This window comes from Parasteatoda tepidariorum, chromosome 1, assembly GCF_982258835.1.
Source record: "Parasteatoda tepidariorum strain Cologne lab strain chromosome 1, Ptep-v5.0, whole genome shotgun sequence".
NCBI classification, from domain to species: domain Eukaryota; kingdom Metazoa; phylum Arthropoda; class Arachnida; order Araneae; family Theridiidae; genus Parasteatoda; species Parasteatoda tepidariorum.
This window is the reverse complement of record NC_141755.1, coordinates 47,943,378-47,969,988: the sequence shown is the minus strand read 5'-3', so window position 1 is coordinate 47,969,988 and position 26,611 is coordinate 47,943,378. Positions and strand designations below refer to the sequence as shown.

At 29.3% G+C, this 26,611-nt stretch overlaps 3 protein-coding genes across 6 annotated transcripts in view; 2 read left to right on the top strand and 1 right to left on the bottom strand.

The window, feature by feature from the left end:
• LOC107445211 (protein croquemort) overlaps window positions 1-1,249 on the top strand; it is a 47,670-nt gene extending 46,421 nt beyond the window's left edge. For all 3 annotated transcript variants that reach the window (XM_071179887.2, XM_071179885.2, XM_071179886.2), the window contains exon 14: window positions 1,085-1,249. In XM_071179887.2, the coding sequence (XP_071035988.2) occupies window positions 1,085-1,120 (36 nt within the window). In that variant the 3' untranslated portion in view covers window positions 1,121-1,249. The remainder of the gene's footprint in view (window positions 1-1,084) is intronic.
• A 4,482-nt stretch (window positions 1,250-5,731) lies between these two features.
• LOC107445206 (uncharacterized) lies at window positions 5,732-15,936 on the bottom strand. 2 transcript variants are annotated; one of them, XM_087162955.1, is made up of 5 exons: window positions 15,775-15,936; window positions 14,698-14,756; window positions 13,353-13,460; window positions 12,389-12,577; window positions 5,732-5,992 (listed from the first exon to the last, which is right to left on the bottom strand). In XM_087162955.1, exons 1-5 carry the CDS (start codon window positions 15,875-15,877, stop codon window positions 5,927-5,929), a joined length of 525 nt encoding a protein of 174 aa, XP_087019081.1. In that variant the 5' UTR covers window positions 15,878-15,936; the 3' UTR covers window positions 5,732-5,926. The 2 variants fall into 2 exon arrangements, with proteins under 2 accessions (XP_087019081.1, XP_087019085.1); XM_087162959.1 differs by lacking the exon at window positions 15,775-15,936 and adding an exon at window positions 15,382-15,494.
• Window positions 10,658-26,452, top strand: LOC107445207 (uncharacterized). The gene is made up of 7 exons (XM_016059552.4): window positions 10,658-10,812; window positions 20,240-20,387; window positions 21,375-21,436; window positions 22,214-22,321; window positions 23,148-23,198; window positions 23,380-23,403; window positions 26,298-26,452. Exons 1-7 carry the CDS (start codon window positions 10,765-10,767, stop codon window positions 26,370-26,372), a joined length of 516 nt encoding a protein of 171 aa, XP_015915038.4. The 5' UTR covers window positions 10,658-10,764; the 3' UTR covers window positions 26,373-26,452.
• The last annotated feature ends 159 nt before the right edge of the window (window positions 26,453-26,611 follow it).

The window sequence follows — 26,611 nt, the reverse complement described above, 5'->3', positions numbered from 1 at the left end:
AAGATTTGAAAATTTTATAGCAACCCACGGCCAGAAATGCCCCCGTACGTTGCTCGGTGCTTTTCCTTATTATTAACTTCTTCTTTTTCTGTTGGTTTTGAACTGGTATTTTTATATATCTAAATAAATCATCTTAATTTAATATTTTCTAATAATTATTGCTGTTGTTGTCGTAGGCCTATTAAGTCAAGGGGTGCTATTGTTCTTGTTTTCAAGTGGCGCCATCTATGGACAAGTGTAATTTTCACTTGAACCAGAGAATGAGCAATCTCCAATTCTATTTTTATATATCTGAATAAATCATCTTAATTTAATATTTTCTAATAATTATTGTTGTTGTTGTCGTAGGCCTATTAAGTCAAGGGGTGCTATTGTTCTTGTTTTCTAGTGGCGCCATCTATGGACAAGTGTAATTTTCACTTGAACCAGAGAATGAGCAATCTCCAATTCAAAACCCGAAGCGCTATAATTCGTATTGGGATAATGGAGGACTTCGGGACCCGACTGATTTAATGTGCATCAGTGACCATTTACTACAAGGAGATTCTTCGATTGCCTGGATTCGCCTTGCCAACCAGGCTATCCCGGTCCATAATAATTATTAAAAATTACATTCAAATAGGTTTTAAATAAATGTTGTATCATAATTTAATGATTTCGCTTCACCTTTTACAAGCTCGTCAAATCACTAAATTACGGCAAAACAACCATTCTGTCACCAATTTTCGGCTTTAATTAACATAAATTTACATAATATTAGGATATTTTAAATAAATAAAGTTTCTTTAATTTATTCTTCATATAATTCTTTTGAATAACTCTTCTTCAAATTTTGACTTTCTCATCATTGAAAAATTATTATAGTCAGGATCTATTTTTTCTATTTGCGGATTATTCAGAAGTTTCATGTGGATTATTCAGAAGAAGAAATTGTGATCCTTGTGTTGACTCTAAAATCGATTCGTAATACGAAAATAAATAAAATACATTAAAAAAACTTGAATTTTTTGTTGATTAGAGTTATTTTTTAAAATAATATGCGTGTTTATTATTTATCTTTTTAACCTGTGTAAATTTTTTTCAGGAACAACCTACTTACGCAACAGTAAATGATGAGTAAAGGCCAAAAAGTCATTCCAAAGATCATCACTGTGAAATATTATATCATCATTTTTATAAATCATCAGATTTTGATTATTTTTGTTTGTTACTTTTTAATGCCAAAAAATAAATGTTATATTTTTACTTATATTTTCTTATTATTTACTCACTGAAATAGATTTAGAAATTCCTCATGGAGCAATGTTGCTCTGGCTAAAGTTCATAAGAAAGTACATACGAAAGATTTTACACGTAAATATAAAATATTTTATGAAAACTTTGCAATAAGCGGCAAAAAAGTCATAAAGCTGAAGGCGTAATATTTGATTTTCTAATAACATATGACTTTTTTCAAAAATTTTTTCGGTGTGCAAAGTATCTAAAGGCTTAAGGAGAAAATGCGTATGTTGTTTCAATAACACTGTGAAAAATTCGGGAAATTCCGGTGAAAAGGACCGGCACTCAGTGTGCCTGTGCTTTTTATCGTAAAATTCATTTTTACTGGAGCATGTTACGGAGCCAAAAATCTGATGCACCATAATTTTTACTGTAACATGAAATCACTGAATAACTCTAAATAAATAAATATTACTTTAAAAATTATGGCATAGTATTTATAATGGATTTCATGGTAAAATTGATTTTACGCATGATTTACCCAAAGTGCCGGTACCGTACTTTTTACAGTAATTTCATCCGGAATATTTTTCAGTGAAGTGCTTCAAGTTACTTCAAAAGAGAGGAAATAGAGACATTTGTATCAGAATACGGGTCTTATAAGTTCGAATTTTTGTATGACGGAAGGATACACTTTGAGCAATTTTGAATTTAAATCCTACCAGCAGTCATCAAATTATGTTCAAGGTATTTGAGAAGTGGAAATGGGTGCTGCATCACGAGAGCTTTTTATTGCTTCTGAGTGTTAAGCAAATAAGAAATGTAACCATGGTTTCTCAGTTATTTAATGTATAAAAAATTTAACACTAGGGGAGGGTGGCCTAAAGCGGGTAGGTTAACAATAAACTCTCAAAAGTTGTAGTTTTTGGGCTTTTATCGCAGCGTTTTTGATTTTATTTCTTAAGAGAGATCTTGAACTTTAAAATAAAAAATGATTATTGCGTTATTTTAAATTTTATGATTATCTATTATCAAAAATAAAAAACACTGAAAAAACCCGCTTTGCCCGACAAGGGGCCTAAAGCGGGTAAGCCATTCGGGCAAAGCGGGTAAGCACCATAGATTTTACAAATACAAGCACATATTAATTTTCTTAAACATTAATTATGAGGCCTTAATCACACGTATAATAAACGTTAAAAATAACATTTAAATAACAATTTTAGACTTATTTTATCAGTCTTAAATTATGATTTGTTATTCTTGACATAGTTCGCAAAAATAATAGCCTCTTCCTGAATAAGTTGTGCAAGTTTCATGAGCCCAGTCTTTACAATCTCCACATTCAATCCAATCTTCTAGCGGTGGGTCCTCATAAGGCCCCCCACAAACTAGACAAAAATACTCTTTTACAATTTTTTTCCTTGAAGCTCTTTGTTTTTTAGTTTTACCTGGTTTACTTGTCGAAGGAAGATTTTTAAATTTTTTTTAACAGCAGCATTGTTTCTCAGACATTTCTTCTTTTCTTCCTTTTCTATTTGCATATTTTTAAATGGTGAATGGCTTCAGCTCTTTGAGTTTTACGTTTATGACTAGTTTTGTTCGGAGTAGGTTTTGGTAGCGGTCTAATATCTAAAGGCTTCACATGAGGTGTCAATGGCTCTTCTACTGGTTGAAATGAATTGTCACTCGTTGTCGTAGAACATGAAGGATCATCTTCAACAGCTGGATCATACGAAGTTTCTTCGTTTGTGGTCGTAGCGAAATCCTTGAAGCTTGAGAGTAAATGTGATCCACGTTTTCAAATACAGATGTAGAAGTAGAGCTATCAGAATTATTAGAAAGTCGACCAGCATTAATAGATTGAATATGTGATGGGCTATCGTTGGTGTTTTCAATAACTTCAGCCCTGTCTGTCAGACTAGCTGGCAGAAAGTCAGCATCACTAAATATGTGTCGTTCCGTGGGCCATATTCCTGAGGATTTAAATCCTTGAACAGCATTTTGCGCACTAGCTGCTTTCAAATAAGCTTTCCCAACAAGTGAAGCTACGTCGTACTGAGTAATTATTCTACCTACATGGCTTCGTTGAAAAGTTAAAACTTCTTTTTCATAGCAAGTTTTGAACGGTCCATAAACGCAGCCGTCCAGAGGTTGCCTGCGATCAGTTGTTTGAGGAGGCAGCGATACAAAAATCACATTATTTTTTCTAGCATATTCAAGGGCGTCACTATATTTGTGAGATTCATGGTTATCTGATATTAAGATTACTTTTTTCTCAGGAGTTGACGGGTATTCTCGACGAAATAATGAAGCCAATCTAGGAATTTTTGCCCATTAATCCAGCCGTTGTCGTTGTCAGTGCAAGTAGCAAGGGAACCAGGGGGTGCTCCATCTAACAATCTACCAACCATTCTTTTTCTACCATAATTAAAAATGGAGGTATAAAAGATCCAGCCGCGTTACAGCAGCAGATAACAGTCGTCGATTTTCCTCTTTCCGCTCTTGAAATTACACCCACCTGTTTTTCCCCTGATTTTGACAAAATTTTCGGAAGTTTATTACTGGATGCATGAATGCCAGTTTCATCCATATTGTATATTCTTGTTGGATCAATGTCATGCTTATCAATTTCTCTTTCCAACAAATCATAAAATCTGCAAACTTGAGGCCGATTGAAACCTCGTGCTCTTGCAATTGATGTTGGCTCTGGTTGCCTAACAACTATATTAGAATGTCGTTTTTTAAAACCCAAGTACCAATCATTTCCAACACTGCTGTTCTTAAAAGGATGAACGATATTATTGCGTTCTGCATACTCATAGACTAGTTTAAAAAATTCATTTTTAGTTAAGCTGTAGAAAAGATAATCGACTTGAAATACATATTGCAATAACTCAGCTTCTTGCTCATCCTTGAATACTCTTCGATATCCTCCAAGATTTTTACTGCAACTGCCCTTTTTCAGATGTCTTTGTAGAGTAGAAAGTGGGATACCATACTTTTTAGAAGCCGCAGAAACCGCAGTGGTCTCAGATTCCTTCATTGCATTCTTCATGGCCGTTTCACACCAGGTCGCCTGTTCTGTTTTTCTCTTGTATTTATTTACCATCGTTACAAAAATACAGAAAAGTTAGTTTAAAAATGTATCGGGGCATAGCGGGTGTCTACCCGTTTTGCCCTACCCGCTTTGCCCAAAAGCATATTTTTTACTAAAAAAATTATAACCTCAAATAAAAAAAAATTAAAAAAAATTGAGCATCGTAGTTTATAGGTCAATAGCGTTAGAATAATATAATAATATTGACAATAAAAAAATAAGTCGGCTTTCGACTAGCCACAAGTTACATACCTTGAGTTTTTTTAATAAACTTATTAATATTTTATTTTGTGCTTGGTTACGCCATGTCGCTTTACTTCTGCTCCGCTGGGATTGATTGAAACTCGTGAGTATTCGGGTAATCACGGCATAGTTAGATATCGGCGCTTGAGCGCGCTGCGGCAGGATACGAATGGCTACCCGCTTTAGGCTACCCTCCCCTAATGGAAAAGTTTTTGAAAGATTAAGTAAAAAGAAAAATATTTAATTTTTAGCTGATAAAATTGTTATGAAATATTTTCAATTGTTTCACAAAAAATAAAAAAATTCAATTAAAATTTGAAAAATTTAAAAAGTTTCATTTTTTAAAAATTATTAATTTCTAGGATCTATTCATCTGCTTTTGTTCAAATCATTTGATTTTGCTTTTTAATTATGTTGTTTAAGAACGTGCAAAACTTTGCATACCTCATTCTTCAATTTTTTGAATATTCACGAGTGAAATAACTAAAAAATATTTTAAGATATTATTAATATATATTTATGAAATATACATTATTATTAATATAATATTTACAAAAATATTATTAATATTTTAAGTTATAAGGAAATATTTTTAATTGTATAAATAGTACAAAATTGATTGTTGAAAAATTGTTTGGTGAAAATGCAATAAATAAAACAATACTAAGGAAACCAAATTTTCATCCAATTTCCTGACTAAACTTTTGGGTTGAAATTTTTAGGTTTTCAAAGATAAGCAAATAATAATCCATTAAAAATGCATTAGCGTTAAGAGAAAATAAATTTTCTGCCAAATTTCGTAAATTGCTAAGATATATAGCTCTAGTTAATTAGATTATTTCTCCTACAAATCTGTTAGAGGTGACGTTTTTAAGACCAAAACAACCAACTATCAAATCTTTGATATTTCTTTTTTATCTCTAAACAATAAGTTTAGTTCAGATGTTCAATAAAAGCGAAGTATATAATGATTTTTGCACGCAGGTCAGATAAATACTTTTTTTCGATTGTCTAGTCTTCATTCTCGTTTCGTCATTCTAGTAATCAATTTCCCACAATGCACTACGATCAGGTTTCGAGTTGAGTAAACATTTCCTTCATACATTTGTTAATCACAAATCACGTGATTTTGTGACGAAATGATTTTCAAAATTAACAAAATACAATTATTGTTTTTTGAAAACGTTGAATCTTTATTTGTTAAATAAAAGGAATGATACATGAAAACCAGTTTAAAGTACAATTGTATCTATACATTCAATCAAAATCACGATTCTTTATAAACATTTTATTACAGTACACAATTACCAACAATGTCTCCACTTCAAAAATTTTACTATGAGCACCATGTACATTGCGCAAAAATCAATTATTATTCATATTCACAGTTACAGTAATATTGTATGTATAATACAAATTCTTCAGACATTCCTAAAAATAAAAAATAAATGTTTATTTTATGTTGAAATTTAACGACAAAATTATTTCTATCATATAAATTTTATATAACTTTTATCATATAACTTTTATTTCTTAAGTATTATTACCAGTCTCTAAGTTATATTCAGTTTTCAAATTAAAGAAGGAAGATAGTTTTGCCTTAGTTAAAAGAAAATGAATGACGCTTTTTTTAAAAAAAGGAGTGTAATAAATTTTTTTTCTAATCCCTTTAAATAAGAATTTGATCAATAGAATAATTCTGAGTGTAAACTTCAAACTTTAATATCTGCTTGCGAATGTAATATAAAGTGTTTCGTAAAAAACAAACAGTTGATTTCTTATTATATGAATATTTTAGTTAATTTCCTTTAAAAATCATTGAAATATCTTACTTTCGATGAGCGTAATATTCCTTGCTGAAAGAAAAGAAATTCTAGCGAGAAATTTTAAAGTAAGAACTGATAGGTTATGTGAGAAAATAAATTTGAACTACATTACGATTACATTCGGGAAATAAATTATTTGTTGTATTTATACATTTTTTTCAAATGGCATTTTTAGTTTATTTTTTGTCAAAATGGCTAAAGTTTAAAAACGTTACAGATTACAGTAAATTGCTACTTCTTGGCGAGTTAGGGTACATCATCAAGATTGAAATTGAATTGGAACACCCATGCCCGGAAATCCGGACGTACACCGCTAGGGGTGCTCTCTATTATAACCATTCTAGATGCATATGAAGAAACAGTTGATGAAGGGATTCACTCCTAGCGGCATATGATGGCATTTCCGGGAGTGGGTTCCTATGCAGTTTTAATCTTAATGGTGAGCTTTAACTCTCCTAGAAGTTTGTTGCAGTATTTATGCGATCCTCTGTCATATATAACGTTTTTAAGCTCGTGCATTTCCACAAAAATTGAACTAAAACTTTCATTAAAATAACAAACAAACTATAGCTTAAAGAGGGAAATCGAATGCAGATTTGAAATATCCAATATCCGTTAAGAAATCTCCAGCTATAGAAAACGAAAACAAATTTTTTCCAGTGCTATTAGAATAATTAGTCAATAAAACAGATTTATGTATGCTGTATATGATATTTTTCTTTATTTTATTCGTATGCTTTGCTAGTCATTTTATAAAACTTTAACTGGGTACATCTGAATTTAGACAACCTAATTTATTCCAGCGCTACTTTTACAAAATAAAAATTTAAAATTTTTTATTGTAGAAAAATCAGTCTTAAAAAGAGGTAACCCGTTTCTCTTAAGAAATGTCCTCTACCAAAAAAAGGTTTAAAAAAATATAAAGCAAGAAAATCATGTAAAAGCATTTCAAATAAAATTTGGCTCGAAAAGTTTTTTTGAAAATAGTCGGACCAACAGTCAGACCATCATGAGCTATTAATGAATAATTTAGATGTTTTTATTTCAGCATGAAACTGCAAACATGGCAAATATATATTCCTTGAAAACTGAACTTTTATCTCTCTTCGAATGTAAATAAGAAACCATCCAGTATATATATATATTTTTTTTTTGCAAATAGAAATGTTATTTTAGATGTAAAAAATGTTTACTTATATTGTTTGAAATTAAATTGATACGGAAAAGAATAATTAATTTAATATCTGAAAATAATCAAAATTGAAACAATAATAAGATGTTTTAAATGAAATAATTGTTCACATCTTGGTGCTATATTGTATTCTAAAATTATGAAGAAAATAAAAATAATAATAAACTAACTTATCTAGGAGGATTTAATAAATTTTCTTTAGTGTATAAAGCATTATTTACCCATCAGTTATTATTATAGTTTAATTAATATAAAAAACTAAAATTATTATAAAAAACTAAAATGAATGTGCGAAACTAAAACTATCACAACAAAACTAAAAAATCAATTTAATTTTAACATAACTTTGAACCAAAATAGAGAAAATATCCTAAATTTATGGAGATAAATTATATAATACTTATATTTTAAGCTAGTGTTTTTGTCGTGCTTTCACTAGTTAATTTTTTGCATATAGCTCAAGTAATTTTAAATTTAAATTTTTTTTACTATTCCTATTTAAGTAGGCAAAGGACGTTCAAAACAAAATAGCACAATTTTTATGCGCAATATTAGTAGCAATAATAGAAGTCTGTGTGCAAAGTTTGGAAATAATAATAATAATTAGCTTTAAAGTTATAACAAAAAGTATAACTTTTAGTTGATGGTAATTGAAAAGTTCTTCGGGAGCGAATTTTAATTTTGTTATTGAATTTTTTACCCAAATACGTTGTTTATAGACATTTAAATAAGTGTAAGTGGTTATGGTGACAGTATAAAAATGTAGCGTAACTAGGCATTAAACTTTTATTTTGTCACCAAAAATTTCTTCAAAAAACACGCTTTAATTATGTTTGTTCAGTCATTAAAAAAATTAAAATGCGATATTGAGTAAATAAAATGCATTTAGAATTAAGCAATACATATAGAAGAGGATCTGAAACTTTTTTAATAACAATAAAACGATAACTGGTGGGCAAGGAACGTTTTGAAGTTGGGAGGACATTAAAAAATATTCATCAAAATCAATGATTTACGCTAGTACATACAATTTTTTAAATGAATTATATGACAAATTTATAACGAACATATTGTATATTTTGCATTGAAATTTATAATAAACAGGATAAGGAATAATAGGCTTTAATTTCCTTTTTTTGTTAGGAAAAGCTTAACGGAGTGCTTCATAAATAGGTATTTTTAATAAAATAATGTAAACTATATATATCTTAATAATGATGCGTGATTACAACCTTTTAATATCGTGATAAATCATTTAAATGTATTGATATTTCCCTATGTATATTGTGTTATTTTTCTAGTTTAATTAATTTGCATTATTTTCACATTGGTCAATATTTTCCCAATTTTAATAAAGGCCACGTACACTCTCGATAATATCGTATTGCCCGTGACATCATCGATACATATTTTATTTTTTAACCGTCGTTGAACAGCCGGCCCAATTTTGGATTTACGACTATCAATGTTCAACTCCGTAGCCTTGCAATTTTGAACCCAATTCAGATGACAAGGTAACTCCTATATCGAGCTATGGTAGAAATTTGCCTTCGTTGAAGACTTTTTTTGATGAAACTAACTCGCACTTGCGTTACATGGAAAGGAAAACCAAGAAAACCTCCTACGCTTAGCCTGATGGTAAGTGGACTCTAACTCATGATCCGTCTACCACTGAGAATATTTTACTTCAGCACTGTGATCTTTGCGTGCCGGATGCGGAATATGAATCGACCAACCATTGCTGGGATTCGTACCCGGTTGACCTTATTCGATGACGAGTGCTTTATCCCCAGAGCCACCACTGCTCTATCGATATATATTGTTGTTGATAACATTGTAGAACAAACGTCTTCTTGTTTTCTGTTGCGTGAGATTTTTTGAGCAGATCTTAGATATTTATTATCGCTGATTTCAAACCTGTAATCGGTTTCTCTGTCCAAGCTACTTGTGCAAGCAATTTGTGTCTATTTTTTTGACGAAATGTACAAGTTTAAAAATGTTATGTATAACAGTGAGCAGTATAAATCTTGCAACAAGCTTCTAGGGGAGTTAGAACAAATCACCAAGAATAAAATTGATTTGGAACCCATGCCCGAAAATATCGTCATGCTTCGCTAGGGGCTGTAACTTTATGAACTGTTTCCTCCTGAGCATCTGAACAGGTCATAATTGGGAAGCTCTCTCAGCCGCATACGACGAAATTTCCGGTCATGGGTACCTACGCAATTTAAATCCCTATATGATCTAACTCCCCAGAACTTTGTTTTAACATTTACGGGACCTTCTGTTATATATAACGTTTTACATTTCGACAAAATATGAACTAAAAATGTCATTCAAAATATATATATCTTTAGGAGAGAAAATAATTTAAAATTTGAAATCTCCACAGCCAAATTAGACAAGATCAAGTATTTGTATAGGTGCAACAAAAAATTTGTTCCCCAGTATAATGATTACGATATCGTAAAATTTAAATTATCGTTAATGAAACCACTTGGGACATTTTCTTAATCGTTATTTACAGCTGTTGACATTAATAGGTTGACATTAATAGCTGTTTCATCTTTGTTGAGAACTGTCATATATTCGTTAGTTATGATAAGACATGATATTCCTTACATATCATGAGAAATTCTTTTAAAATACGGTGAAAAATATCGATATTTCATCATATGTAGATTATTTGAAAGGCTTAATTTTGTTTTATTTGCATTTGGATTGTTAAAAACGTGTTTATTGGATTGTTGCAGGATAAAACGACAGAAAATATTATAATTAAGAGCATTAGTTTTCCCCCCTTTATAGATAATATTTTTTTGATGGATAGCAGACCAGCGCCATTTCAAAAAATTTTCAAAACTTATAATTTAATCAAATTTAGAATTCAATAGTTCTAAACTTTGCGTGCTCTATGAAGATAAAAATCAATTATTGTTTTTATGTAATTTTTATCATGACATCTAGTGCACGCCATCTTGCGTTTGTAAAGCATTTAGTTTGTGTTTCCATGAAATAATTATAAAGTTAAATTGCTTAGACAAAAGAATTATATTGCGTAAAAATTGAACATAGAACACGCGAAGACTTAACAAGTTTACATTGCTTTTTTAGTAAAGAAAATAAAAAATTAAAATATTGTGTGCGAAACTTTGACTTTAAAAAAGGAAACAAAAGCTTTATAAATGCATTCAACCAAAATAAAATCTGCTTCAGAAGAAATTTTTTGTTTGGTAAGTTTACATTTACAGCCATAACCAAAATTTGCATTTATTTTACGATTTTAATTTAATTTACTTTCGAACTAACTGGTAAGCCCAAAAATTAAAAGCAAATGCAAGTTTTTTCCCTTAACATAGTTTCTAACATTCGAAATGTTTAAGAAGTATTTTTTCAGCGATGATAGTGTAGAATAATCTAATACAACTAGAATTTTTGTTAAACATTAGCTGGCCATAGGCGCGGAATTTTCCACAAACACATTTTTCATTATTTTGTATTAGTTTAGCTAAGAATTAGTAAAAAATATTATATTTAGCAATTTAATAATTTATGGTTATGAAATAGGGATAGACAATATTGGCAAATTAGAGAAAATGTGTCCCATGGAAAGTATGGACTGACGGCTCAATATTTTTTTTCCAAATTTGCCCTTATTTGTAGTCCTTTAAATCTAATAGAAACAATATTTCATCATTGAAATTTCTTTAATTTTCAAAATCAATTATTGAATATGAATAAAAAAAAATTCAGACTACTTTTTTCTGGATTTTATATTTTAGAAGAAATATAATGTCAATAATCCAACAAATTATTTTAGAACTATTAGACAGTGTTTTATAATTTAAAAAAAAACTATATTTACTTGTAGTTAGAGCCTCAGGAAAAAATGTATAAACACCGGTGAAGTTCAAAAAATATGTCTACTCCAAAGGGTTATAAAATGATTTATATTTTACTGCTTTTAAATTTTAATATAGTTCTTAAAGTTAAAAATATTCCTTACAGCTATCATGTAATAATATAAATAAACATAGCTACATGATATTTAAATCAAGATAATTATCAATATCATGTGATGAACAGTTTATACTGCTGTAGAGTTAAAAGTGCCAAATGCCATGTCTGAAAAAGATTATAATGCTTAGATGATGAATGACGAAGATGGATGATGGAAAACAATTTATCAGTTCCAAATAATATTTTTTATTGTTTTTACTATCGATTCGGTTAAAAAAATATTAATAATATTTATACCTTGATAAATTTATATTTAAAAAAAAATTCTAAATTATTTATTACTTGTTATTTAACTGGAAGAAACTGAAATTTTGTGATTAATTTTAGAAAAATTTTGCTTGTAATATTTTTGTTGCTTATTGGAAAAAAAGTGATATTAATCTTTCGAGAAATTATAACTTAAGTGTTTTTATTTATATCCAAACATATATTGCATTACGTACTTGCTTGCATAAGGATGGATTGGAAATTTGAGATTAATTCTTTTGAAAATTGCTTTTACATTTCTTAATTACAGAGGTTAAAACTACTCTCATCATTTGCTGATTTATTTCAAATGTGTTATGCATGATATAATCTAATATAAATATTAGTAATTTTTTAAAAGTGTCATACGCAATAATTTTAGAAAAGTTGGACGATTACTTTTTATGCTTGTACAATTTCAGAAATTTAATACTCAACGAGTATTAAAGACCTTGCTATTTTATCGGTATTTCGCAAAACTTGCAAAAAAACCTGCAAAAGTTCAAATTTAATTGCATTTAAAATAATGAATTTATTCTGTACCACATCATGATCATCCTCCTCCAGGTCACCAGAATCATCATCATCATCTTTTACGTCATCGCTTTCACCCCAATAAACGCTGAATACATCATCAAGATCATAATCAGACTCGTCATCATATTCAGTGTCTTTTGTTGAAATGCTTAAATTTCGTTGAAGTTCAAAGAAATGGCCAATGCATTTGCTGATCTTTAATAAATAAATATAAATATACAAAATTATTTAGAAATTTAAATTAAATGAGCAAAGTTTATTAGTTTGTATACATATCATGTAAAATACAATAAGTTTCATCAAATACATACTTTAGCAGCTATAAAATTACTGATATCTGGTAGAAAATGTGTTTTAATACAAAGAATGTATGTTTATTAAATTTATTCAGTTTTGACTTTTTATATAAGTGATTTAAGTTAAAATGCGTGATATAGTCATGGCGGCCACCAAACAGCTTTGTTAATGAAAACGTCAATAGTTTAACTTATCAAGGAAGTAATATTTTAGCTAGAATTGGACGAATGACTATTCGAAACTTTAGTCCTCTCGTTGTTTGTGGTGTGGAAGTTTGGAGAGTTGGATACCAGTTTAGGCGCTAGCCATGTCGTCTGATTAGGGTCAACATTACGTGGCATTTAAAAGCAGGGCTGTTAAAGGGTAGATCAATAAAAATGAGGCTAGGTGCTTGGCCATAGTGGGGAGATGATGATGATGTTTAAGACCAATCAAATGATGTCCAATGAATGATGTCTAATTAAAGGATGTCTAGTGAATGATGTCCAAGTAAAGTACATTTTAAAGACTAATAAAGCTCTTATCTATGATACTCATTAATAACCTTTATTAAAAGTATAATTTGCCACTAAAATATGGAAATATAGTGATATAGTTGCTTAAATTTTATCAAGGGGTATTTTAAATTAAATAAGAATAAATAAGTAAATGAAAAAAAGTAATGAAATATTACATTGTGGGAATACATCACATCGTTGCACATTGTTTCTATGATTTGATCAAAGCTTCCATTAGTATCAGGTCGGAAGACAAACCCACAACTTCTTATAACAATTTGATCCTAAGAAGAAACGGTTTTGAAAAGTAATGTTTACTGCTATGAAAAAAAAATTGTAAAGAAGAAGAAGAAAATACGAAGTTTAAAATTATCAATTATTATATTATGGTTATTAATTAGATGAAAATGAAATATATTTAAATTGTTTGAAATAAATTATTCTAACTGACTGAAAAAATATCCTCAATGGTAGACGAATTATGGATTGGAATCTTCTTGTCATTGGGTTAAGTGTGGGACGTTTTCGTGGATTTTCTCTCTATGTAACGCAAATGTGGGTAAGTTTCATCAACCCACATTTCCTCCAGGACGGCAAGTTTGTCCCAATACTTGATCTATGAGTTTGAAATTACAAGGTTACCGAGTTGAAGATTGATAGTCGTAAACTAAGAATTGGCTCGGCTATTCATCACTGGTTATAAAAAAAAAAATTTTGTGGTTTCGTTTTACATGTCAGTTGGAATATCTAAAAAGATTATTTTATTTAGTTATTTACTGTTCCAGATTAAATTTTTGTTTTCTGTTTCATCACAATTCCTGTTAAATGTTGATAGCATTCTGAGTATGTGCCCTATCCGTTACCTTTCTTATTGCTATAAGAGTATTTATCATTCTTATCCATTGTAAGAATGTCAGAATTTTTATTTTATATTTGATATGTTTTTTCAGTTATTCTTAAACACGGGTAGAAATGGGGAGTAGAAACTGCATGAAATAGAAAGTAATGATATCAGCTTTTGCGAAGTTCTTATTGCTATAAGAGTATTTATTATTCTTATCCATTGTAAGAATGTCAGAATTTTTATTTTATGTTTGATATGTTTTTTCAGTTATTCTTAAACACGGGTAGAAATGGGGAGTAGAAACTGCATGAAATAGAAAGTAATGATATCAGCTTTTAAAAAGTTCTTATTGCTATAAGAGTATTTATTATTCTTATCCATTGTAAGAATGTCAGAATTTTTATTTTATGTTTGATATGTTTCTTCAGTTATTCTTAAACACGGGTAGAAATGGGGAGTAGAAACTGCATGAAATAGAAAGTAATGATATCAGCTTTTGCGAAGTTCTTATTGCTATAAGAGTATTTATTATTCTTATCCATTGTAAGAATGTCAGAATTTTTATTTTATGTTTGATATGTTTTTTCAGTTATTCTTAAACACGGGTTGAAATGGGGAGTAGAAACTGCATGAATTAGAAAGTAATGATATCAGCTTTTAAAAAGTTGAAAACTTACCATTAGTGGCAACATTTGAAGGCATCCAATAAACTTGTTTCTAAATTCTTTATCATCATCTGAGAGAGAAATATTTTATGAAACAATAGCTAATACCAAAATTAAAATAAAAAATAAGTAAATAAATAAATAAATATAGAAATCATTGGACAATCATTACTAATACAAATTGAAACCAACAATGTATTTCTATAAATAAAAGACCGAATCAATAATATTTAGAATCCATTTATAAAATTTATAACTTAATTAATGAAAAAAAATTAATGAAAATATTTCCTTAAAAATTTTCATTAATTAAATTTTAATTTTCATTATTTAACTATTTTATTTTAAAAATTGAAAAGCTACTAAAAGCGATAGCTATATATATATATATATATATATATATATATATATATATATATATATATATATATATACCTGTATCTTAGGTTTCTAAACTATTTCTTGTGCATTGAAATTTGCATAAATAGTTTTATTGACTTAATAGTTTTTTTTTATAATTGTTATTTTTAAGGATTTTCTAATGTAGCATTGATAGAAAACCGGAAGAAAATTATTAAAAATAGTTATTGAACTGGCTTAAACGAATGCTTTGTGATGAAAATATATGTATGAACTTTACTCATATACATTTACTTAAAAGGAAAGTTTTTAGTTAAATAAAATGAAGTTGATTACCCATTAAATGATGTAAAAGTAGACATATAAGCATTTACTTATAATGATCGATAGGTTTTCAGAACAACAAAACTTTTGAAACAAATACTGACTGAATATCATCAATTGACTTTTGAAATTTTTGAACTTAATTGGTTTTGCTACTTTTCACTTCATATTTATATAGAAAGCTAGTTAAAATTTCATCAATTGAGTTTTGAAATTTTTGAACTTCCCTTCATATTTGATTCCCTTCATATTCTTTTTTCTTATTCCCTTCATATTTATATAAATGAAAGCTGATTAAAGCCCTTAATCACCTTGAAAAAAGGTGAATCGTTTTAAAGTTAAAAATTATTTCATGGACCTTAAGCTGTAATTAATTCAATTATAAAAGAAAAGTAAATATCATACCACACATATGACTGAAAATATTATCTTGTAATTTAAAACAACTGACACAGATGATTGAAAAGCTACAAGTTATAAGAAATGATATTATTTTTAACTTTGACATTGCTATCAAATTATTCCCTGAAAATGACAGTTTAGTATTTGAAATTAAACAAAATGACATGTGTCAATGTTTTATATGCTTTAAAACGCTCTTTAAAAGGTATTCAAAGCCCTGTTCTTGGCACCCAAGGTCGGTACACAATTATAAGTTTTGTTATTATGGGGTGATATAAAAAGTGTGCAATTAAAGTGTTTAAAAAGGGAAGTGTATCATTCTCTAACGCATTTCCTATGCTATCAGAAAAACTGGTTCTACGTTGAACTATAATATTGAAGAGTGCTAAAAAATTCTGGCGATACTACCTGGTGTATAATAATGACATTTCTGGTAAAGAAAACATAATTCTGGTTAATAAAACCGAAATATGCAGCATTTAAACCATTCATTTGGCGATTTTTCAATTCTTATATTAAGGTTTTATCGGAAATTCTGGTTTTCAAAATTAAAATTCATATTACAATACATTTAGCAAAAAATACAAAACTGAAAAATAAATTTAACCGAATAAATGGTTTCTATGCAATGCTCTAAGATATCATAGTAAAATTACCAAATTATACCTCTTTTACCAAATTTTGTCATAAATTACAAAACCATATTTCGTAGTTAGTTTTACCAAGATAAACACGAAAGCGCTTCGGTAAAAATCACAGAGCTTTTTTTTTTGATGTCTGTTCGTTATATATTCTGTTAGTTTCGACTATATATTTTTTTTTCTCAGTGTGGTAACTTACATGCAAATTTGTAACAACCTTAATAACGTATTGATTAGAGCCACCCTGTGTTTACTCAAGGTAAAACTATTCGTGTTATTAAGTTTCATTAATTTAATAAAGATAATTTAAGTTCAACGATAATATGGTTTATATTTACACCATATTAACGTTGCAAGAAAATTTAACTACATTGTGGTTCCACGCACTCAGAAAATTTCAAATTTCGTAGCACAATGAAACGCGTGTCATATGTGCACATGTCATTGTTAGAATTTCCATGAATTTCCACAAAGAAATGATAAACATACTTTCAATGTACAATGTGCAAAAAAAAGTTTTTTGCACAACTTTTGATTGGATCTTGAGATTAGACTTTAACGTACTATGACTCAATCTTAATGGTTCGAGGGGGGACTTTAAGTATGCTAATTAATTAGTGCAAATGATATTTTAACTTATGAAAATATAATCAAAAAAGTATTTTCTTTGCACTAACATACTTATTTTTTTGACGGATTTGGATTTCTGATTCTCAAAATATTGGGGGTAGCCGTAATCTGGGAAAGCTTTCTCCAATAGTTTGGCCGGGAGGGAGGTCAAAATTTGAACACTTCAATGTTAATTTTAGTTTTTGCGTATTTCGCGAATCTTAAGATTTCTTTAAGTAAAATTTTCCTGAGGTACTTTGTTGTTCTTTTTTAAGCATATTTCCTAATGTATTACATCTAAAAAACTTATAGAGAAAATACAAGGTATGCTACTCAGTATGTGTAGTAAGTATTATACTTTATATACTATAACTAGTCTGCTTTTGTGTGAAAGACAGTTTGTCCAAGCATATATTTCATAACAGATGTGAGATATAATAGATAATAATAATAGATTTGATAATTCATCACTGGGGAAAATCCTAATCCATTTCGAGATTGGTGTATCACCCCCGTTTTGTTTTCGATATTTTTTGACTCTCACCAGAGTATTAAACAAAAGTATTGTTTTATGTGAAGAATAATTTTGTGTTCTGATATGTAATTTGTTCTAAAATGTTGAATAGGGAAGGAAATGGGACCTCTTCTTTTGTTTGACTTTTAAAAAGCACCACTTTTTGAAGCTGTTTTCACAGCTTTGTTCCAGTTTTTTGTAATGTGCCAAAGAAGTAGTATAAACCGTAAATGAAAGTCATTATTCTTTTATTAACTGCTGACATTGAAGCTGCGTTTTAGGGAATATTTAACAAAAATTTTCGTTTGTATTTTCCTTTCACAAAGAGAATGAAGCACTTTCAAAGTATGATAGGTATTTAAGTTTATAATGTAGCACAAAATGAAAATACAAAATATTTCAAAGCAATTTTTTTGCTTCCGAATTTACATTAGTTTAAATGTTTTCTTTTAGCTGAATTGATAGCTACATGATACATGATGAAGTGTGTAGGGATTTGAAAATAAAAAAAATTGATTCTAATCTTATTTTCAAGTTTTTGCTCCTTCATGGTATTGTTTAATTCATTAATCCCAAATAACAATCCCATATTTATATATGGAATCCCATTAATTCCATATTTAGCATAAAATTAGCTGCATAACTACAAGATAATACCTTGTGTGTGAACTTTTTTGTTTTATCTATAAAGATTAAAAATGAAAGATGTAATAAAAAAAAGAACGGAATTGAAATTATGTGAGATTTAAAGAGTCGAATAATTTTTAATATGAAAACAAATATTAATTTTAAGTAAATATTATTTTCAATTGTGCTGAATTGAATATTATGATTAAAAAAATGAAGAAGTTTGGGTAACGCATCAATAAATCAAACTTTCCAATATACTTTCCAAGAACAGACTATTTCTTTAGAGTAGTTTCAACTTTTCCGAAATTTTCACTGGATAGCAGTATTATACAAAAGAAGATCTAATTGACTACAAGAAAATTATAACATTTTTAACAAAAACGTTTTCCTGATTATATTGAAAATATATATTATCATTACATTGTTCTTAAAGCTTTAATAAATAAATAATTAAAAGAAGCTAAAGCCTTTTCTTTAACATTACAATAAACTACTTTTTGAATATGAAAAAGTTACATTATCAATCAAAAGTTTTGATCAAATCATTTCTGTTAAAATGTAAAGGAAATGAATCCTTAAAAATAATTTATGTCAAACTTAGGTGAAAGAAATTAATTTATTTGGTTACTGATGTATTTCTAAAACCGTTTGTTACAGTAAAAAGTATGGTCAAAACTTACCTGAATGTAATGTTTACTTTGTTTCTGGCAATAAGAGAACACCAAAAATCTCAGTTTTTACCGAAGCGATTTTGAAAGATTTTGAAGATTTTGGTAAAATTAGCAATAAAATATAACTTCATAATGTGCAATAAAATTTTGTAAAAGTGATAATATTTGGTAATTTTATTGTGATATCTTAGAGCAGGGCTTAAAAACTATTCATTCAGTTAAATTTACTCTTCAGTTTTGTATTTTTTACTAAAAGAGAGGTAATAAAAACTTTAATTTTGAAAACCAAAATTTTCGCCAAACCTTTACCATATGAACGAAAAAACTAAAAAATGAATGGTTTAAATACAGTATATTTTAATTTTATTAACAAGATTTATAGTTTTTATAGCTGGAAATGTCATTACCCTATAGTATGGTAGATTTAACATTTTTTTTTCTCTGTGAAACCGTTCTTAAAAATACGTAATTGTGTTCAATATTAGATTAAGCAAAATTAATCTCCTTGATAAATACACAAAAGGGCGACCTTTGTGCTGGAATACAAAGTAAGGTAAAACAACGTTTAAGAGCGCAAAAAATATTTAACTAATATTTAATATAATATTTAATAATATTTAATAAAATATATTTAATAACTAATATTTAATAATATTTAATAATATTTAATAACTAATATTTAATAAAATATTTATTTAATATTTAAATATTTTTTGTGCTCTTAAACGTTGTTTTACCTTACTTTGAATCTCCTTGATAGTTAGAGAAGCAAAATACATAACAAGCAATTCATTTATAACACCAAGATTCTTTCCCTCTACAAATTGTAAGTAAGAGTGACGGAGATTAGTTGTCCAAAAAATTATGTTTTTTTAATTATTTAATGAATTTTTTAATTTAAAATTTTTTAAAAATTATCAGCATTAAATAAGATCTTTCTCCATGAAATCACAATACTTTCAAAAACCTCTCTTAGCCTCTTCGTTTACTTAAAGGTCCTTACGTGGATCAAAGATCTAGACAGATAATATTACATGTAATTTGATATTAAAGCTTATTAAAATAGAAAAAAGTAAAGCAAAGTATTAAATTAAACTTTAATATCAAATTACATGCAATATTATCTGTCTAGGTCTTTGATCCACATTTAACCCACTTTGACCCATAATTAATTAAACTTTTAAAATGTTTTTAAAGCTTATTAAAAAAGAAAAAAGTGAAGCAAAGTATTTAATTAAACTTTAAAAATATTTTAAAAGTTTAATTAATTTGAAAAAAATATGTGGTATAATTCAGACATAAAACATCTTAATAGCGTTAACACCTACTCACAAAAAGTTTTATTTTAGAAATTTATTTTTCTATAATTGACAATGCTCTAAAAATTCCTATTCCCATTCTAGTACCGAAAACAAAATCCTCAGAAAAGCAAAATGTTGATATTGCAAGCTTTCTTTATGTTTGGAGCTTTGATTTTTACTGTTTGGAGTTCAGATTCCACAGATCATGGAGAATATGGAAACGACAATGAATTCAGGAAGTCTATTTGTGGTATGTTACACTTAAAGAATTTCATTTCCTTTTTAAACTCTTCACCTGAAACTTGCAGGGTTAAGTTAAAATGAATGCCCCAATTTTGTAGGTGCGCTACGCAAAATGTAGTAAATAAATTCGCTGAAAATATATATACAAGCAAGATTTGTTTGGAATCCACAAAAATGTTCGATATATGCAGTCCTTTTGTTACACAATATACATCAAGTTTGTACGTGATTTTTTACGAATTCTCAAAAGAAAAAAATCGCATGGGTTCAGATCTGGGAGCTTTGGTGGCCAAGACAACAATGCATTGTTTGCTGTATATACAAAATGCTTTTTTCTGTTGCATCGCCTGTTCCGGAATGCGTTGTTTTTCTGACCGTTTCGTTTTAGAAAAAACGTAGATAGTAATTTAACACTCAGTGTCATCTAATGGCGACTATTCAAAACTTGCTTTTATTACTTTTGCACATGTCTACTTTTCTAATCAATTTATTACATATTGAGGAATACTCCCATGGAATTGGAGCATTAATTTTGTTTTACCCTGTATGTACGCAGATTTATAACTTGTTTCTTGAAGTTTTGAAACTGATTTTTTATTATTAGGTGTACTTATTATGAATTTTGCATTTCTTGAGATTCAAATTAGTACTTGGGTTGCAAAATATGCAATTTACGCAGAGTTAAAAAAAGTTATGTTTATGTTGCCGGGAATTTTCAACTTTTGTGCTCAAGTTTTGGAAATGAAGCTTATAAGAGAAGAACTACTTACTATGTTTACTTCATACTACCTCAGTTGAACGAAAGGAAGGTATTCTAAGGCTTTTAACGTATAGATGACAGATGAAAACCATTTTTATATTTAAAAAAAGCATACCAAATATAGAAGAAATTGTTTTTTCGTGGTAGTAGATACCACTCCTTTTTACCCCATATTATTTTGTTTAAAAAAGCATAATTTTATTGAATAATTTTTATAAGATAAATCATTTTTAGAAAGTGAAAGTGAAGGCTTGCATTCTGACATGGAAACTTGTTTTAAGCTGGAGACAAAGGCGGTAAGTTAAAGTTTGCGACATATTTATATTTACTGTATAAGTGGTTCTTTTATATTTGATGCGAATTCTTTTAAACCGTGATATTATACATTATTTGCAAAGTCTTATTATCAAATAGAAGTCTTAAACTAGTCTTATTATCAAATTCATAATATTTACTTAATTAATACATTGTAAAGAATTTTGGTGTTATAAAATTTTTACACTGTAAAAGTTTTGGTGCTACCATTTTTGGCGTTGAGGTAAACTGAAATGTTTTACAGGGCACCTAGTCACATTTTTGATTTACTTTTTGCTGTTATACATATTTTTTTTTAAAATTATCAATGTTTTGCTTGTTTGTTAACTGACAACATATATTTTCATGCTCCTTACAATCAATTTAATGGATTCATTGAATTAAAATGGCTTCCTCGTCTATAAAAAACAAGCATATTTTTAGTACTTTAATCAAATTAATTCTTTATATTAACAGTTATTTTGACGATTTTAAATTATTTTATGTGATGATTTCCTAGATAACTGTACTTGAAAATATATTTAGTTTATCTCAACACCAAAAATAGTGGGAAATATACAATAAAATGTTTTACAGTGTACGTAATTGAGATAATCTATTTTTATCATATTAGACGCATTTATTTGTTCTATTTTATAGAATTCATTTAATTAAATTGAACAAACCAAAATAATTAACACCTTTAATGTAGTTCTAAAAGAATTCATGATATTACATACGTATTTACCACTAATTTTATCCTTACATTTTAATTACAGGTACGTGAAGGAATGTTGGAGTGTCTAAAAAAAGCCTCCCCTGATACAGAAGATAATATTACAGCCTATGTTATAGCTGCATGTGAAAATAAGGAAATATTTCACACGGTGCGTGTTACTTTGTTTTTCGAATGAATTTCATTTCAGCTGAAAATATAGTAAAAATCGTTCATAAAGTGGAAGCAATTTTCGCTATAGTGAACTATATGCTATAAGCAATTGCACGTATTTATTGTTAAGATAAAAAAAAACTGCATTATAGTACCGTACAATGGTTTGATGGCTTTGATAACACTGATTATTGATTTCAATACTTAGTTTGATATGTTATTACCGGCGTCAATTTTCAACTCCGTAGCTTTGTACTTTTGAACTCAATCCGGAAGACAAGAAAACTTCCGGATCAAGCATTGAGACAAACTACTTGGAGGACTTTCAGATGGAAGTAGCCCACATTTGCATTACGTGGAAAGGAAAATCACGGAAACCTCCCACGATAAACCCGAAGGTAATTCTAACTCACTGTCCATCTACCACTGAGGCTATTTTAAGTGAACACTGTGGTTAGTGCGAGTCAGAAGCAGAATTCGTATCAACCAGCCACTGTTGGGATTCGAACCTGGTTTACCTAATTGGGAAGCGAACGCTCTATCTCCTGAACCATAGCGGCTCTTAGTTAGTAGTGAGAAAGGGAAATAAGGGATCGTGGTAGATTAGCCATTACAAGCACGTTTATTTGAAGTGTGCAGAGGAATTCCTGAAAAGAAAAAACAAGTGATTTGATGTTTCGTTTATCTTTAGGATTTAATTTATTTGTTTAATTTTTCATGCATGTGCAGCGTAAAGGAAAACATTATTTCTTTGCGCTGTACATGAACCTTTAATAAGTAAAACCACGATATAGCTTTTATTTATATAATTCGTACCATTTTAGCTTGATGCTTGTTATGAAGGGATGAAGAATCAAGCAGCGTCAAAGAAAAAAGTAAGTAACATTTAAAAAATTACTGAAACACTGAAAAAATTAATAGAAATTCGGAATTTTATATTTTAAATCATTCTTTATCGAAACAATTATATTGCAGCTATTCTATATTGTGTTTTATTCAACAATGTAAATCTTAAAAATATTTTTATAATAATAGTTTAATTTTTGTATATTTTAGATGGAAGTTACAAAAGAAGCTGGTGTAAGTAAATCTTCTAACTTTATAATGATTTTAATTTAGTATGAAAATAAGATTTTGGTTTCTTTTTGTAAGTAAAAAAACTTACAATAGAAGAGTTTATTAAAAGCAAATGGCATATTTTAATGGTTATTAGCAGTTAGATGCATTTGAAACATTTGTAGCATAAAATTTAGTTTCTTGGGTGTTTAATTTTATCTGATCAATTTTTGTCTTATACAATTCCTAGTTGTTACAATGCCTAAGGAAGCATCAGTGGTTTGATTATAAAACAGGTTTGACCGACATTAATTTTTAGAATTTAACAAATTATTTAGTGAGTAAGCAGCGAATTAACATGTTTTTTTCTCCATCTACTATTTTTAAGCAAATTCAAGGAAAAGTTGCATTTAGAATAATTTTTATTTGGTGAAGTATTTTTTTATAAGTTCGCTTTGTTGCCATTTATCATGAATTTACACCGAAGAGCCATTACATTATGACCACCCTCCATCTATAACAAAGGGCTCACCCAGGTTTTCATGGTTTCTCGCCCAGGAACAATGTTTTCATGGGGCACATTAGGACCCATAATCCTCATAGAACAATCCCTGACGTATGTAAGCTACTTGAACATAGTTGCAGACCAGGTTCACACATTCATGGCAACAGTTTTTCTTGCTGGGGATGGTGTTTACCAACAGGATAATGCACCATGTCATAAGGGTCGAATCGTCATGGATTGGTTTGAGGAACATCCCAGTGACTTTCAAGTCATGTCTTGGCCCTCAAATTCACCTGACCTTTATCCAATAGAGCATTTGTGGTCCTACTTGGAAAACCAAATTCGTGCTGCCACGCTACCCCCTCGCAATGTGAGGGAATTTCAGGACCAGTTGGTGAGCCCTTGGTACCAGATACCTCAGACTACCTATCAGCATCTTATGGAATCAATGCCACTGTGGGTGCTAGCAGTTTTGAGGGCTAAAGGTGGTCCTACATGTTATTAGCAGGGTGGTCGTAATATAATGACTCTTCGGTGTGTTGCAAATAGTTGAATTCTTTGAGTATTTAAACTAGTATACTAAAGTCATTACAATAATCGTTTACTTTAATTTTTTTAATATGTTTTTTTTAATTGCTTGGCAAGTAAGCAAAATTAAGAATTTTGATTGATAACCTCTACAACAATAAAATCGATATTTGATACAGCATAAAAAGACAAAGAAATCTTCAAAATTTTTTAAAAGAAAATTGAGACACACAATGAACGAATATCGTTTAATAGAATTTTTTTAGATACTTCAGTTTACAGTTTCAAACTAAGTTCATTTAAAAATTTCTGTTATAAATAAATATTCCAGAGTCTTTATGCAAAATAATTATTGACACTTCATTAGACAGTGTAAAAGTTTCAATAATTCTTTTAAATCCTTTCAAACAGTCAATTATTTTCCTGGTTATGCTTCATGTTTAGTAGATCAAACTACCTTCAAGTGAACTACTAAAAATTTTGGATCAAAATACTGTAAAACGTGCCACCACTCAAAATGCCGGTTATTTTAAACGTGTCATGTTACGAAGCAAAAAAATTGATATGCCGTTATTTTTACAGTAGTAATTATTGTAAAATCATTAAATCATTGTACAAATCACGGTATAATATTTTACGGTAAAATGGACTTCCCGGATGATGCACCCAAAGGGCCGGAACTTTATACTGTAATTATACTGTACGATTATTCTGTATTTTCACCTCAGAGAAGTCCCGCAGTGGACTGATCGTTAAGACACGGTTCTCAGCAGATCACGGAAGTCAAGCATCACTGGCTGCGGTCAGTGTGCTGGTGGGTGACCACTTGGATCAGTCTGCGTAGGGACCGAGGGTGTGCGGTATCAGTCCTCGTTAAACTGTTCTACCGTAAAGTGCTCGACTTCGCGTGCAGGTCGTTGGGCTACCGTAGCGGGGGTGCCATCCGCTCTGCAGAGGATCAAAATTGTGATGGCATGTCTTCGGATCATCCTCCGGGGGGTTTCCCAGACCGTCGCCAATGGTCCATCCTTCAGCTCCAGTGCGACGTAAATTAACTACTACTACTACTCACCTCAGAGAAGCAAGAAAATTTATGAAATAAATCTCAAGGGAGAATCACTTTCAAGGATGGCTTCCTTGAAGAAACAAACTGTTTTTTGTTGTTGCAATTAGGAAAAAAAACTAGAACTGCCTTCTGTAATTCGCCGGATGTCAAGATGATCCTGAGGGTAATTCTCGGTGAATGCGTTTCACGCACTTCCGATTACAGTAGAGGGGGAATAAGAACCAGATTGGTGAAAATATTTTCAGTTAAAAACTCACCAATGAAGTTCGAAATTTTTCTGTCCGGTGATTGGATGTACTTGAACAGCATTCATAGAGAATGGTCCACTCGCGAATCTTCGATTATTTGTGACATTTGTGGTATATCTGTGGTCAATGAATGCATCAGCGGATGATCCATCCACTGTCGGAATTTATATCTAGTAATTCTTATTGTTCAATTCCAGTTGACACTAAGTCACCCGAATTCGCTTTAGAAAGCAAAATTGAAAAAGGAATATAGAAAAGGATTATAATTTTAAAAGTGGACAAAAATATTTCGTTAGTTAATAAAACACTTTATAAAATATTAAAGTACTTTGATGGTAATATTGTACAAAGTTTGGTCTGAAAATTTCTAGAAGTCACCTGGATTTACAGTATCGTACAAATAATTTCTGATAGAGTTTAAAATTACTTGAACATTTTATAAACCAGCCAATAATTTCAGCGCACTCATTAATGCTGGAATATTTGTTATAATAAATTGTTTGAATAAAAATGAGTTATGGAATAATAACGTGCTTTATCGTGTCAAATAATATCATTTTTTTAATTTCAGGAATGCTATATGGAAGCTGCTAAGAAACATGGATTAGATCTCGTCATTACTTACTTCGATGAAGTATCGAAGTAAAAAAGATGTGTTCTTCAAGAGGAAAATATTGTAATTCTCCCGAGTATAAAATATTCCGAAAATAAAATTACTTGTTTTGAGTTTTGATGCAAAGTTATTTACTTCATAACTTGTATTAACGAAAGGTTGAGTAGTGAAAGGCTGATGATAATACCTACAACTACAGTTGTTCCTTTTAAAGATTTATACAAGTTAATTTTATCTGGATATTTACAAAATAATAAGAAAGTAACTGCCTA